At 36.4% G+C, this 16,901-nt stretch overlaps 1 protein-coding gene across 2 annotated transcripts in view; it reads right to left on the bottom strand.

Moving 5' to 3' along the window:
- The window catches only part of UBQLN1 (ubiquilin 1), a 49,140-nt gene that overhangs the window by 15,250 nt on the left and 16,989 nt on the right, over positions 1-16,901 (bottom strand). For both annotated transcript variants that reach the window (XM_027094204.1, XM_027094205.1), the window contains exons 2-3: positions 5,124-5,275; positions 3,912-4,027 (exon numbers count right to left, since the gene is read on the bottom strand). In XM_027094204.1, coding sequence (XP_026950005.1) covers positions 3,912-4,027; positions 5,124-5,275 — 268 coding nt within the window. The remainder of the gene's footprint in view (positions 1-3,911; positions 4,028-5,123; positions 5,276-16,901) is intronic.

Here is a 16,901-nt window from a genome sequence, read left to right as displayed (position 1 = left end):
AATATATATATCCTATGTGTAGTATAATACAAAAATATATTTGGTCTTTGTCCCTGGTTCTAGGCACAGACCTCCTAAAACCCTCAGAATTTCCTGACTGAAGGGAATGTCTTTTGTTATTTGTAACACGCCCCTTTGGATCATACTTCATTTATGCTAATGATGTTTCTTAGGGTGGAGCCCCTAGACAGCCTCAGGATGGGGTGGTCACCACAAAGACCAAGTGATTTGAGAGATGGAACTTTCAGCCCCATCCAGGACTAGAAGAGGATATAGAGATGGAGTTCTGTGAAACTCTTGTGCAATGAGGTTCAGAAGCTTCTGGGTTGGTGAACACATCTAGGTGCTATTAGGAGGACATGCCCAGAGAGGGCATAGAAGCTCCGCACTCTTCCCCCACCCCCCATGCCTTGCCCTATGCTTCTCTTCCACTTAGCTATTTCTGAGATGTATCCTTTATAATAAACTGGTACATTTAAGTAAAGTGTTTTCCTGAGTTCTGTGAGCCATTCTAGCAAATTACCAAACCTGATAAGGGGGTTGTGGGAACACCTGATTTACAGCCTGCCAGTCAGAAGTACTGGTAGCCTGAGACCTGGACTGGTATCTGAAGTAGGAGCAGTCATGGGGGACTAAGTCCTTTAACTTGTGGGATCTGACACTAACTCCAAGTAGGTAGTGTCCGAATTGAACTACTGGATACCCACCCAGGCAGCGTTGGAGAACTGGCTGGTGTCAGAAAGACACCCCGGAATATGTCCGCAAAGGAAGAAATGAAAAATATACAGTAGATTATACTTCTAATAATCTCTTTCCAGAAGACTACTTTAAGTTTAGCAAGTAGAATTCACCTATGACTGGTTGGAACAGAGCTGCTGCCAATCATGAAAATAGATGTCTCTCTGGAGGAATTAAATCATGGAGAAACCTAATAGATCCAAGAGGATGATTAAGTGCTTACTGTAAAACTTTGTAAAATTATATAACCAGCCAAATGCATTCATTCCTCACTTACTGAGCACTGTGCTACATGTTGGGAATAAGGTGACAAGAAAGACACAAGTATACCCTCAGAACTCAATCTGGTGGGAAAGACTGACAAAGAAAACAAATGCAGAATAAGTACTTCAAAAGAGACATTCACAGGATATCACGGTAATATAGTACCTAAGTGAAATGGCTGCTTTCCCACAAGATGACATTTAATGAACTTGGAAAATGAGTAAGTTGCAAGAAGCAGGGAGTGCTGGAAGATTTAATACTAGGCACAACAAACATTATATACAAAAACACAGATATAAATGTGAGAATTGCTGTATTCTTGAAACCACAAACAATTCAGTATGACCAAAAGGGCAGACAGCAGTGCTCACCAAACATCTCACGTGCAGCATTCTATTTCTTTTGCAGTTGGACAGGCCCATGTGACTAGTTATGGCCAAAGGATTGCAAGAAATGATGTGTGTCACTTCTGGCCCAAGTACAGAATACAAGGTCCAGCTTGGGACACTTTAGCTGTCTATTCTGCCACATTCCAAATGGTGCAGCTATAAGATGGCAGAATTCCATTAGCTTGAGTCCCTGAGAACTATGTAGATGGAGGCCTCACTGACCAGTGAAGAACATGAAGCACAAGCAAACTATTACATTTAGCATGAATAAACAACAAGGTCCTACTGTATAGCACAGGGAACCATACTGAATATCCTGTGATAAACCATAATGGAAAAGAATATAAAAAAACAATGTCTCTGTGTATAACTGAGTCACTTTGCTGTACAGCAGAGATTGGCACAGCACTGTAAATCAACTCTACTTCAATTAAATAAATTTTTTTTAAAAATGAAGAATGAAGAAAAGCTTTAGAGCAAGAAATTAAGCTTGTGGTAATAAGCCACTGAGTTTGGGGTTATCTATTACCACAGGATTGCCTATCCTAACTAGTATAACTGTTGAGATACGGTAAGAAATGGGGATGGAGAGGTAGACGGGGACTACATCACAAAGTCTTGAAAGATTTTAAAAGCAAGACAGTCACTTAAGATATTCTAATAACAGTGTGGAAATGACACAGAGCAAACATTTTTAAAAGTTGAGGAGCTACATAAAGGAAGTAACAACAGAATAGAATAATTGCATGGGGTGGGAGAGAGAAGATTTTATGGACTAAGAGATTTGGTTGGGGAGAGGTAGTAGTTTGAGACAAGATGATGAATTTTTCTATTTGTTTTGTTCTTCTTTGCTTTCTAAGGAGGCACATACAGGCTAACAGACTCAGAGAACATCAGGCAATATCAAAGAGAGCTGAATACAAGGCAAGGAGTTCAGAAGTGATGTGGGCTGAGGTAAAGATCTGAGAGTCAACAAGTTATAGTTAGGATAATGTCACTTGGGGAAAATAGAGTAAAAGAAGAGAAGAAAAGGCAGAACTCTGGGGAACAATACTAATATAAGGAATAGGAAGAAGAGACCCACAAATGAGAGAGAAAAAAAGTGGTCAGAAAATTAACCAGGGAAAAAGAATATCAGGAATTAAAGAAAAAAAAAATTTCAAGGAAAGACTGGTATGCATTGGAAGAGAGTGAATTAGATTTTAAATCACTTTCTTTTAATCTAAGTATCTAAAAATCTAAAAAAGTGTCCACTAAATTTGGCAAGCTAAGAGGTCAATGGTGACTTTATCTAGGGAATTTTCAGTAAAGTGATGGGGACAAGAAATGGAGCACAGCAAACTTAGTGAAAGAGAAATATAGACAGAAAACAGAAAATGCCTTTTCCAAAGATAGCTTCCTTTTCCAAAGGAAGCAAAGGAAAGGTGGTAGTGGGATTCTGTGGTTTTTAAACGTGGAATAGACCTTAACGAAAAGAGACAGCAAAAGAAAAGCTGAATATGTAGGGTAAATGGAATAACTGATGGAGAAAAGTAACTAAGATAGGAGGGGGTGGGAATGAGATAAGAAATGGAGGGACTAGGGAGATGTATGGCCTCAGACAAATTAACTGAGAGATTTACCTCAAAAACACCTTTCATGAGTCCGAACACTAAATAATTTCATCCTAATCTCTCTAGATTGTTCATGTTAATAATTTTGCCATCTAAAACTCATCTGCTTCAACCAAAAGAGACACATTTAACCCAAGATCATTTTAAAAAATAAGAGCATCAAGCATTTAAAAAAAGGCAAATGTGAATCCATGCCATTACTAGAAAACTTTTTCTGGAAGAGGTGGAAGGTTTGATCCTCGATATGTGAAAACTGTACATATTTTTTTAAATGTCACTTCAAGGTACTATACTTGTCATACAACTTCGGAACTGAAAGAAGCATTAAGCCATTTATCTACCTAGTTCAACTTTTGTTAGCTTCAGACTACTCTTTTCCCAAAAAAAACCTCCCAAAGAACCTCAGTGTAAAAACTGATATAAGAAAACTATTGATAGTTTTAGCTGATGCAGAAGATTCTTAACCACTGGGCTTGCTCCCAGGCCCAGGCCTTTTTGTGCGCATTTAGAACAGTTAGGAAATCACTAATGCAATCTGATCCCTTCATTTTACAAACAAGAAAATTGTATTCAGGGGGTTAGCTTATGATCAACAACTAGCTAATCCTCTCCAGAGTCAATTATGTGGTGGTCGGATCAGGTATACATACAGTACATTTCTTTCATTATTGAAAAGAAATGTGTCACTTACTGACCACTTATTATATGTAAATGTAAGCTAAACAAGTACATCTGTATTTCCAACTACTACTCCCTTAATACCTACAACTACAGAAATAAGCTATACAAGTTTTTGTTTTCATTGTTAAAGTGACTTAATGTTTAATTCTATCATTTTATTTAAAACTACCCTGGGGGGAAGGAAGTTTTAAAAAAATCCTTAAAAAAAATGACTAAAGATACTTACCTAAACCAAAAGGGTTGCTAGTGGCAGAACCAGATGTGGAGTTACTATTAGGAGCTGATGATGCAGTAGCATTGCTTCCACTGGTGTTTGTTTGCTGAGCTGAATGATCCTGAGGCCTAGGAAAAATAATTATATCATGGTATAAACACCGGAGCTAATTATTTCAAAAGAACCTCTGGAACTCCAATATGCAGAAATAAAGTTTAAGTTTTCAGAACAACTCAAATTATCATAGAGTAAATACCCTGAAATAACTAAGCACTAGGAACACAAATATAAAGAAACATAGTGAAACCCCACAAAATCCAAACTATATTTCAACTGCCCTTCCTGAAGTATACTGTCATAAATATTTTATTACTTTCAATCATACTGATTATGTAAGAGAGGGAGACAGGTCACCTCACAGAAGAGAATCAATGACTGGTCACAATCACAAAGCTTGACTATATAAGCTACTTTTTATCTACTCCTTTCTAAGTTCTTGAGGGTTGGGGGGGGGCACTTTTACTCAGAAACTAAAAAAGTTAAAAGTAAAAAATAAAGAGAGACTTCACCAAAAGAAGGCTGAGAAATCAATACAAGTAATAACTGATTATTACTTAATATCCTTAAGTAAAAAATAAGGAGAGTTTATTGGAAACCCATTCCATGTGACACCAGTTAAGAGTTCTGAATCTCATTTCATCTGAATGATGATAAAATACCATATCTAAATAAGTCTAAGGGAGCTCTAGGAGCTCTTTCACTAAGTATAAAATAATTTTAAGTGAAAAGAAAATATACCAATTTGATTGGAGATGTTTTTACTTAGCGGTACACAAATAAAGGTATCTCTTAAAAACTGAATGGTGCCTTAGATTTAATGAAACATGGTTACTAATTTGTGGTTTGCCAAGAAGATGAGTCACCCCTGATCTCTGTCCAAAAATCTCTCTAAACAAAAAACATAGCTAAAAACATTAATTTGCTTGTTTTGTAATTCAAATAACAACTCAATAATGATAAACCTTCTAAAATATCAGATGTGTAAGCATTAGCATTACTGAATCATTAAAACATTTGCTATCTACGTGAGCAGCAAATAAATGAATTTTAATCCATTTACATATTAATGACAGAAAGCCATTTAAAGCCAAGACTGGTTATTTTTAAGAGAGAAATGTAAACATTTATTCATGGTTTAAAGTTGAATGTCTTCTAAAAACATACCTGTTTTGCGTTTTGATGACAAGGTGAACAGTAAGTCCATCGTGAATTCCATGCTGACTCAAAGTATCTTGATCTTTTAAAATTTTTCCAGCAAATATCAACACAAGTTGGTCGGTATGGGATTTAAAACGTTTAGAGATTTCTTCCTTGAACTAAATAAGATAAAATAAATATGTATTACGGATGTTTGCGTAACATCATCTAGTCTAGTTTCTAGAAAAGTACCTCAAAAGAAGCCCCCACTACAGATACTGCAACAATTCAAATATAAAGACATAGTCTTTCTGTGTCCGTATCTTGATCTTAGTGGGAAATGAGTGTTACCACCTCACTCATCTCTAATGCAAACATTTTATTACAGGTGTACATATCCTATGTTCAATCTTCTGCTAAGATCCAATAATTCACTTCTTTGTCATAGCCTTATTCTTTTTATATCAATGGTGCTAAACGTAGTTCAAGCCACACATAGCTCTTACCGAGTTTACAATAATCTTTTCCTCAGATTTCCATCTCAAATCCTGCTCCTTTCTAGTTCAATATAAAGAAAGCCAATTATACTGACTTTATGCCCCACCTCTTTCATTGAACATTTATTAACAAGCAGTATCATGCAGATGCAAAGATAGAAAGCAAAAATCTTTCCCTGAAGGCGAGCAGTCAGTAAACCACAAAGTACAGAGGAAGCACAAAGGGTAGTTAGAGAAAGTTTTCCAGTGAAAACTAATTAGAAAGTAGCCAGGAAAACCTGAAGAAAGGCTTCCCAGGGACAAGAATAAAATGCAAAAACAGAGAATAGAAAAGAGTGTCATACTATAAGAAAGGCTTACTTATTCTACACTAGATCAGTTTCTCAAACCTTCATCAAAATCACCTGTATACTTAGGTTTTTTTACTCCACTGTCAAAGTCAGGAAACCTCAGGGTGGTAAAGAAATTCAAAGAATCACATCTTACCCCAATGCCCTACAGAAGTGGCTCTCGATAGATGATAGCATTATCGCCAAGACAATGTTTTGGAAATAAAAAGGGATATTTTTGGTTGTCACAGTAAGTGGAAAGACACAGTAAATGATATCTAACATTTTCTTGCAGGGGCAGGAGGAGAGATGAAGAGGAATACAAATATAAAGCAAGATAGGCCATATGTCAATCACGGTTGAAAATGAGAGGTACACAAAAGTTCATCACATTCTACCTTTGTGTATAAATGAAATTTTCCATAATCAAGTTACAACATTCAATGTAACCAACTGGTTTTTTAAAAAATCATATAGATAATGCGAAATTATACTGCAGTAAATATTCTGGACCTTTTCCATATGACTTTCCTTCATTTGAAAATATACGATAGAAAACCATAATTCAAAAAAAACACATGCATCCCAATGTTCACAGCAGCACTATTTACAACAGCCAGGACATGGAAGCAACCTAAATGTCCATCAACAGAGGAATGGATAAAGAAGATCTGGTACATATATACAACAAAATATTACTCAACTATAAAGAGGAATGAAATTGGGTCATTTATAGAGACATGGACAGACCTAAAAAGCATCATACAGAGTGAAGTAAGTCAGAAAAAGAAAAGCAAATATAATGACACATATACATGGAATCTAGAAAAATGGTACAGATGATCTTATTTGCAAAGCAGAAATAGAGACACAGACATAGAGAACAAATGTATGGGGGAAAGGGGTGGGGTGGGAGGAACTGGGAGACGGATTGACACATATACATTATTGATACTATGTATAAAATAGACAATTGATAAGAACATAATGTACAGCACAGGGAACTCTACCTAATGCACTGTGGTAACCTAAATTGGAGGGAAGTCCAAAAGGGAGGGGTATCTTTATGTGTATAGCTGATTCATTTGTTGTGCAGTGGAGGCTAACACATTATAAAGCAACCATACTCCAATAAAAACTAATTTAAAAAGAAAGGAAATAAATATAACCCTTTTACCTAAGGTAAGCAACTTCCAACAAGAAAAATATTTTTAAAGTACCATTAGCACAATATTCTATATAAAGAAGTAAGTCAAACCATGATTTAACCATTCTCCTATTATTAAACATCTCATTCTCCCTTTGGCAGCTATTAGAAATAGTCATAAGGTAACGAGCAGAACACATGTTTTTATAAGGATTGAATGAGAATGTATGTAAAATTCAAGCATCAGTCACATACATGGTGGTCAATAAATAGTAGCTACTACAATGCCAGCTCTTTTAATCCTCAGTAACTGAAGAAGATGATTTTTTTTTTTTTTTTTTTTTTGCGGTATGTAGGCCTCTCACTGTTGTGGCCTCTCCCGTTGCGGAGCACAGGCACCGGACGCGCAGGCTCAGCGGCCATGGCTCACGGGCGCAGCCGCTCCACGGCATGTGGGATCCTCCCGGACCGGGGCACGAACCCGCGTCCCCTGCATCGGCAGGCGGACTCTCAACCACTGCGCCATCAGGGAAGCCCTGAAGAAGATGACTTTTAATCCTATTTCAGATATAGAAACAGAGAGGTTCAATATGTCCCCCTCCCCTCACAGTGACACAGCTAATAAACTGCTAGGTTAAGCTTGAAATCTAGGTCTGACTTCAAGAACATCAAAACATTTTCATATGTAAAATGAGGTTAATCTAAGTTTGTGTTTCTTAACCTTAAACTAAGAAATCCTTTTCAGAATCCTTGATACACCTCATGTCATTCCAAAATATATAATTTAATTGTTTAACATACAATTATATAGCATTTTAGCACATTTTGGGACTTGAAGGTAAGATGCCAGATTGATGACACACATCTCTTACATCCTTTCAAATGCCCACTGAAACAACAATGAAAGATTTCTTCATGCTTTATAGAGAGATAACTAACTCACATATACAATTCACCCATTTAAGGTGTACAATGGTTTTTAGTATATTCACAGATACGTGCAACCATCACCACAGTCAATTTTGAAATTTTCATCTTCTCAAAAAGAAACCAGTACCCTTTAGCTATTACCTCCCTATTCTCCCATCACTCCAAACCATAAGAAACCACTAATCAGGGAGTTCCCTGGTGGTCCAGTGGTTAGGGCTAGGCACTTTCACTGCCAGGGCCCCAGGTTCAATCCCTGGTTGGGGAACTAAGATTCTGCAAGCCGCGTGACACGGCCAAAAAAAAAAAAAAAAAAAAAAAAAAGTGACTCCACAGATACCAATTTAACAAAAAAAGAAACCGTTCACTGATCTACTTTCTGTCAAATAGATTTGCCTATTCTGGACATTTCACAATAAGTGAAATCATATAATATGCAATGTTTGCAAGGTACATAAATGTCATAGTATATATCAATACTTCATCCCTTTTTATGGCCAAACAACATTCTATTATATGTTTTGTATTGTATGAATATACAACACTTTGTTTATTCATTCATCAACTGATGGGCATGGGGGCTGTTTCCACCTTTGGGCTACTATGAATAATGTTGCTATAAACATTCATGTACAAGTTTTTCTGTGGACATATGTTTTCATTTCTCTTGGGTATATACCTAGATGTGGAATTAAATTACTGGGTCATATGGTAACTCTTGATTTAATCATTTGAGGAACCACCAAAGTGTTATCCAAAGTGGCTAATGGCTATACCATTGTACAATCCTACCAGCAATGTATAAGGGTTCTAATCTCTCCATGCCTTCACCAATATTTATTACCTGACTGGTATTTTTAATAGCCATCCTAGTAGATGTGCAGTAGTTTCGATTTGCATTCCCCTGATGGCTAACAATGTTGAGCATCTTTTCATGTGCTTATTTATATATCTTCTTTGGAGAACTTTATTAACATCCTTTGTCATTTTTTAATTGGGTTATTTGCCTTCCTATTATTGAGTTGTAAAAATTCCTTATATATTCTACGTACAAGTCTTATCAGACATACGATCTGCACAAAGAAATTTTTAAAGCAGAAACTCATACAACAGAACAAATTGAGACCTTTTGGTCTTAACTGGAACAAAGTTTTCAACCCAGACTTTGGACCCAGTGGACCCAAGAGAACTGAATCCTGAACTGGCAATACAGAAAGCCAAGCTAAAAGCTAATTCAATCCCCACAATCTACGGAATTCCTGGAAGACTCGACATGGTACCACCAGAGGCTGAGGATAAGGTATAAGGTGAGAGGTGCCTAAGGGCTAAAATAACGGGATTTGAAAGTCTAAGAAGCAGACACATCTTCATTGCACACTAAGTAAGCAACTGTCCCTCCCCAAACCCAACAAAAGACTAGATTTTTTTTTTCTCTCTGGAAGGGGAACGGAGGGTCTCTGAACTAAAGAACACACCAGACACATTAAGAACAGACATAAAACACTAAAAACAGAAGATTAAGTAAACAGAGACATACCAGATACTGAGCCTTTCCCCCTTCACCTCACACCTATCAAACAGAATGCTGGCATCTGGACCTTCAACATCCAAGCAGAAAGACTGTAATATATAGTGTCTCCAAGGAGAATCTAACCAGGCTAAAATAAAAGAACTTAGAGATAAAGATCTAAGAGTTTTCCCCAGTTAGTCACCCTAAAGCAGCGGTTCCTAAAGTGAATGGAGGTCTCTATCTGCCCTGGGAAGCATTTGGCAATGTCTAAGGACATTTCTGGTTGTCACAACAGGGCTTAAGTACCACTGGTGGGTAGAGACTGAAGATGCTGAACATCCTACAATGCACAGGACAGCCCCAACAACAAAGAATTTTCCAACTCAAAATGTAATCAATAACAAGATTGAGAAACTGCTGTACTTCTCAAAGTGTTGTCCCCAGGTGAGCAACATTCACCATTCTCAGGTTAACTTGGTAGAAATGCAAATTCTCAGGCCCCAACCAAATCAGAAACTCTGAGGATAGGGCCCAGTAATCTATGGCTTAACAAGATTCCCAGGTGATTCTGATGGACACTACTAAGAACCACTGCCTGCTCTAGGTCTAATAAATTTCCCCCAGATTTGTAGGCAACAAAGGAATACGTTAAGAGACATTAAAAGGATACAGCTACTAAAGCCAACAAAAAAGGTGTCCTTAACAAATAAATTGCTATGGGGAAAAAGCAGAGGGGAACCTATAGATGAAATGATACTTTTAAGTACACAAGGGACACTCAACCAAGGTAAGACCATAAACTGGGCCGTAAAAACAAACCTTGGAAATTTTAAATAATTGAGCCATGTAAGTATATTCCTTGACAATAATGGAATTACACTAGAAATCAATAACAGAAAGATATCTGGAAAACTCCCAAATTAAACAAAATACTTCTAAATAATTCATGGGTCAAAAAGAAAGTCTTGAGGAGCAATTAGAAAATATTTTCAACTGAACAAAAATGAAGTTACAATATGTCAAAATTTCTGAGATGCAGCTAAAGCAATGCCTAGGAAAATTTATAGTATTAAAGGGCTTAAATTTAAGAACGATCACAAATCAGTAATCTAAGTTTCAACCTTTAGAAATTAGACACAAAGCAAATGAAACCCAACAAAAAATAAAAATAAGAGCAGAAATCAAAATAAAAACAGAAAAATAAGAGAAAAATCTTTTAAAATATTAGTAAAATTGATTAACCTCTAGATAGAATGGCCAAGAAAAAAACAGAGAAGACATAGACTAGCAATATCAGGAACAACAGAAGGAAATGACTACAGACCTCACAGATTTTATTAACAGAATAAGGAAAACTACATGCAAGTATTTGACAACTTGGATGAAATGGACCAATTTCTTGAAAGATTCAAGCTGCCAGAACTCATTCACTCTCTTCTGAAAACAGAAGAGGAAACACTGCTCAATTTACTTTGTGAGGCCAATATTACCCTGATACCAAAACCAGAAAAGAAAACTAGGGACCAATATCCTTCATGAACACAGACGAAGAAATCCTCTGTAAAATACTAGCAAACAAATCCAGCAATATAGAACAAGAGTAATTCTTCATTACCAAGTTAGGTTTATCCCAGAAATGTGCCGCTAAGTAAGTCAACATTTGAAAAATCAATAATTCACCACACTGACAAAAGAAAATCCACACCGTCTTACCAATCGATAGTAAAAAAGCATTTGAAACTATTCATTCATGACAAAAGTCCCAGGGAATCAGGAATAAAAGGTAACTACCCAGATCTGATAAAGCGCATCTACAAAATATCTACAATTTGGTGTAGTAATGGTGAACAACTGAATGCTTTCCCTCTAAGATCAGTAACAAAACAAGGATGTCTGCTCTTTATTCACTCTATTCAACAGCATATTAAAAATATCAGCCAATGCAACAAGGCAGGAAAAAGAAATAAAAGCATACTTGCCAGAAAAGGAAAAATAGGAAACTTATCAGTCCCTTGCAATGTGTGAGCTTTACTTGGATCCCACTTGAAAAAAAAATCTTTTGCGAGAGAATGAGAAGACAAGCCAGACTGGGAGAAAATATTTGGAAATGACACATCTGATAAAAGACTGTTACCCAAAGTATACAAAGAACTCTTAAAACTCAACAAGAAACTGAACAACTGAATTAAAAAATGGGCAAAAAATTTTAACAGACATCTCATCAAAGAAGATATACAGATGGCAAATAAGCATATCTGTAAAGATGCTCTGCATCATAGGCCATTAGGGGAATTGCCAATTAAAATAAGGAGACTGCGCTATACAACTACTAGGATGGCCAAACCAAAACAGATAACACTACCAAATGCTGCAATGATATGGAACAACAGGAACTCTCATTCACTGCTGATAGGAATACAAAATGGTATAGTCACTCTGGAAGACAGTTTAGCAATTTCTTACAAAACTAAACACACTCTTACCATTCGATCCAGCAATCACCCTCTCCTTGTTATTTACCCAAAGGAATTGAGAACTTACGTCCAGACAAAACCTGCACACAGATGTATATAGCAGCTTTATTCATTAATGTTAAAACTTGGAAGCAACCGAGAAATTCTTCTACAGGTGAATGGATAAATAAACCTTGGTACATCCAGACAATGGGATATTATTCAGCAATAAAAAGAAATGAGCTGTCAAACCATGAAAAGAACCATAGAGGAACCTTAAATGCATACTACTAAGTCAAATAAGCCAATCTAAAAGGTTATGTACTGTATAATTCCAACTAGACGACATTCTGGAAAGAACAACACTATAGAGACAGTAAATGGATCAGTGGTTGCCAGGAGTTAGGTTAAAGGTAGAGCACATACACTATACATTTGTCAAAACACCAAGAGTGAATCTTAAACTATGAACTTTGAGTGATAATGATGTGTCAATAGAGGTCCATTAATTGTAACAAATGTACCACTCTGGAGCAGGATGTCAATGGTGGGGGAGGTTAAAGTAGGGGGAGCAGGGAGTATGGGAACTCTGTACTTTCTGCTCAACTGGCTGTAAATCTAAAACTGCTCAAAAAAGTAAAGTATTTTTTAAAAGTTAAAACTATTTAATAATAAATCCATGCCAACATTACACTTAAAAAATCATTTTGAAACAATGGGGAAATTCTGGACTGGTGAAATTAAGACATTATTAATTGGTAAAGCAGGATAATATATTGCATTTTTTAAAGAGATCCTTAGCTTTTAGAGATACATGCTGAAATATTAAAGGATGAAGTGATATAAGGCATGAAAGATGCATCAAAATAATGCGGTATGTAGAGGGGCCTTAAGGGAAAGTACACCTGAAACAAGACTGGCTCCAAAATTAATTGTCAAAGCTGGGTGAAGGATTCATGATGGAGCTAACTTACGATTATCTCTACTTCTGTATATTTGAAATTATCCATGATTTAAAAATTAAGAAAAGGGCTTCCCTGGTGGCGCAGTGGTTGAGAGTCCGCCTGCCGATGCAGGGGACACGGGTTCGTGCCCCAGTCCGGGAAGATCCCACATGCCGCGGAGCGGCTGGGCCCGTGAGCCATGGCCGCTGAGCCTGCGCGTCCAGAGCCTGTGCTCCACAACGGGAGAGGCCACAACAGTGAGAGGCCCGAGTACCACACACACACAAGAAAAAAACAATTAAGAAAAAAATTATAAAGAGGGAAGATTAACTGCCAAACTAAAATTTTATACCCAGTGCAAAATCCCTCAAAATGAAATCAAAATAGACATTTTCAGACGCACAAAAACAGAGCATTTGTTACCCAGCATATACAGACTACAGGAAATGTTCCTCAGACAGAAGAAAACGATCCTCTCCTAGATGAAGGAATAAAAAAATAGAAAGAATAAATTGAAATAAAAACCGACTTTATAAAGCATTAGTAACAATGTCTTGTGTTGGAAGGAAGAAAAGAAGAGAGGAAAGAAGGAAGGAAGGAAGATCAAGTGTAGTCCACAGGCAGGTGAACAGTGTTCAACTGTTCTAAGGTTCTTGAATTAACTGGAAAGTACAAGTACTTACTGATTTAGACATTTTATAAGATGCATATAGTAATCTCTAGGATAACTACTAAAAGAATAGTTTAAGCAGCATGCATCTACCAACCTAATAAAAGGGGCAACTGGGAAAAAGGGGGGGGACAATTGGAATAATACAGAACAATACAAAACAAAGAGAAAAAAGCAACATAGGAGACAGGAAAAACAGAAATCAAATAGTATAATGGTAAACGTAAACCAAATGTATCAGTGATTACATAAGAAACTATGTGTTAAAAAGATAAAATTGCCGAACTGGATTTAAAAACCCAACTTCATGCTGCTTAAAAAAGATATACACATAAACTACTAAGGAAAAGAAATACTGAAAATAAAAAGAATGAATAAAGATAGTCCATGTAAAAATTAACCAAATAAAGTTAATGAGGCTACTCTAATTGACAAAGCAAACTTTTTTCTTACACTGAAGTGTAGTTTATTTACAGTGTTGTGTTAATTACTGCTGTACAACAAAGTGACTCAGTTATACATATATATACATTCTTTTTCATATTCTTTTCCATTATGGTTTATCACACGATATTGAATATAGTTCCCTGGAAAAAGCAAACTTTAATACAAAAGCAACTAGGACATTTCAACATTATAAAGTGTTCAACTCACAAGAAGATAAAACTTTAAGTGTATATGTACATAATACAGCTTCAAAATACATAAAGCAAAAATCAAATTGAACTACAGAGAAAAACAGACTAATCCAAAAGTACAGTAAGATATTTTAGCGTATTTACCTCAGTAACTGATAGAATAAAATAGGGCAAAAAAAAAAAGATATAAAAGCTTTGAACAACAAAATTAACTGATGACCCAACTGGCATGTATAGAACACTGTACCCAACAACTACAGAATAAGTGTTCTTTTTAAATACATTTACAAACTTATATACTGGGCCATAAAGTAAGTCGACATATTTCAAAAATTTTAAATCATATGGAGTATGTACTTTAACTACATGCAAATTAAACAGTACCTTGCAATTAAACAGTACCAAAAAGATGAATCAATAAAATATTAGTTCAATTGGAAAAGATTTCCTAAACAGGACACAAAAAGATTTAGCCATAAAAAAGGCACAATAAATTAAACTATCATTAATAGAGTAAAAAGATAAGCAACAGAGAAAAAATATCTACAATACCAAAAACCAACAGAGAGCTTGAATCCAGATTTTATACATAAAGCATGAAAATCAGCAAGACACAACCCAACTGAAAACTAGTCAATAGACTGAAATAGGAACTTCACAAAAATGAAATCTAAATGGCCAATAATACAAACAAAGGGGACTCATCCTAATTAACAACATCAGGTAACTTTAAAACCAGTGACACACCCACCGAACAGTCCAGTATAAAGACTGTTACAGGGACTTCCCTGGTGGTCCAGTGGTTAAAAATCCACTTTCCAATGCAGGGGATGAGGGTTCGATCCCTGGTGGGGGAACTAAGATCCCACATGCCGCAGGGCAACTAAGCCCGCACGCCATAACTACAGAGCCCACACGCTCTGGAGCCCGTTGGCCACAACTAGAGAAGCCCAGGTGCCGCAACAAAAGATCCCATGTGCTGCAACGAAGACCTGATGCAGCCTAAATAAATAAATAAAGTGGTTGTACTATTTAAAAAGACTGTTACAGGCTGTTGCAGAGGATTTGGAGCAACTGGAATCCACATATATTGCAAACAGAAGTATAAATTCACATATTTCAGAAAAACATTTCACAGTAGAAGCTGAATTTATGCTTATTGTATGACTCAACGATTCCACTTCTGGGATTTTATCTAACGAATTATGTGTTCACAGGTACACCAAAAGACAAGTTCAAGGAAGTTCAAACTTTATTACCCCAAAACTTAAAACAACCCAAACCTTCAACTGTAGAACAAATTGTGATATATTCAATAGACTGTTACACATGATGACAACACATGAACTACAACCATATGTCACCATGGATCAATGTAGAGCAAAAGCAGCCAATCACAAATGACAATAAACTACGTTATTTCATTAACATAAGTTATCATTAACATAAGTTAAAAGAGAGGAAAGGGGCAAAAACCATAGTGTCAAAAGTGAGAAAAGTTGTAGTTAAGAGGAGGTGGTGATTGTAAGGGATCACAAGTGACATCTGGGAAGTTGATAATATTCTGCTTCTAACTTTTGTGCTAATAAATGAAGCTGTACATTTATGTGTGCATTCTTCTGTACTATACTTAAAATAGGTTTAAAAGTTGATTGTGAATGCCCTACACATAAGAAACAGCAGAAAGTCGAAACGTAAATGACCAACTTTCCTGAGCATCCAATTTCAAGTGACTCAACTAGCCAGAAAGCTATCATATACCTTGTCTTGGGTAGGTCATCAGAAGCAAATTGGGATGAAGATACCCTAGTTTTAAGAGTCACAGATGTAGAAAACAAACTTATGGTTTCCAGGGGGTAAAGGGGGAGGGATAAATTGAGACATTGAGATTGACATATACACACTACTATAAATGAAATAGATAGCCAATAAGAACCTACTGTATAGCACAGGTAACTCTACTCAATACTCTGTAATGACCTATATGGGAAAAGAATGTAAAAAAAGAGTGGATATACGTATATGTATAACTGATTCACTTTGCTGTACACCTGAAACACAACATTGGAAATCAACTATACTCCAATAAAAATTTAAAAATAAATAAATAAAATTTGTCTTGGTGGGGGGGAAAAGATACCTTAGTTTTAGGTAGCAGACCAGAGTGGCTATAAGGTGTAAATCACAGCAGGGATGATCACCCAAGAGTAAGAGACGGTCATCCATGAACATCATTATCTAGCATCAAATGCTTATAGAACAGTTGTGAATAGTTTAGTTGAGCCCTTAGTAATATTTAAAGGCTGGAATCCTACTAGCCATGAGTTGTCAGTGTTAGGAAGGATAGGTGGGCTTTCTGGACAGACTAGGGGCTTCTCTATGGTATCCTAGATGCAAAAGAGTAAAATCCTAAGGCACACAGTTCAAAAAGCATTTACATTCATTGCTAACTTAGCAGCTACACTGTGCCTGGAACCACACCCCCACATCATCTCATTCAATCCTCACAACAAAATCTCAAGAAACCAAAGTCCTTAACAAGACCCATAAGAAATAACTTCCTCCTACAGAATCACAGCATTGTTGAAAATTAGCATCACTGATACTAGGATCCTCTAGCCTCATGGAACTCTTGGTTCTGAGGGGCACCTAAGGCAATTCAAAAGTATGAGTTTATAGCACTTCATGGT

The sequence above is a fragment of the Aethalodelphis obliquidens genome, unplaced genomic scaffold, assembly GCF_003676395.1.
Source record: "Aethalodelphis obliquidens isolate GAN/ISIS:26980383/991018 unplaced genomic scaffold, ASM367639v1 scaffold88, whole genome shotgun sequence".
NCBI classification, from domain to species: domain Eukaryota; kingdom Metazoa; phylum Chordata; class Mammalia; order Artiodactyla; family Delphinidae; genus Aethalodelphis; species Aethalodelphis obliquidens.
Note: the sequence above shows the minus strand (reverse complement) of the source record. Positions and strands in the feature narration are given on the sequence as shown.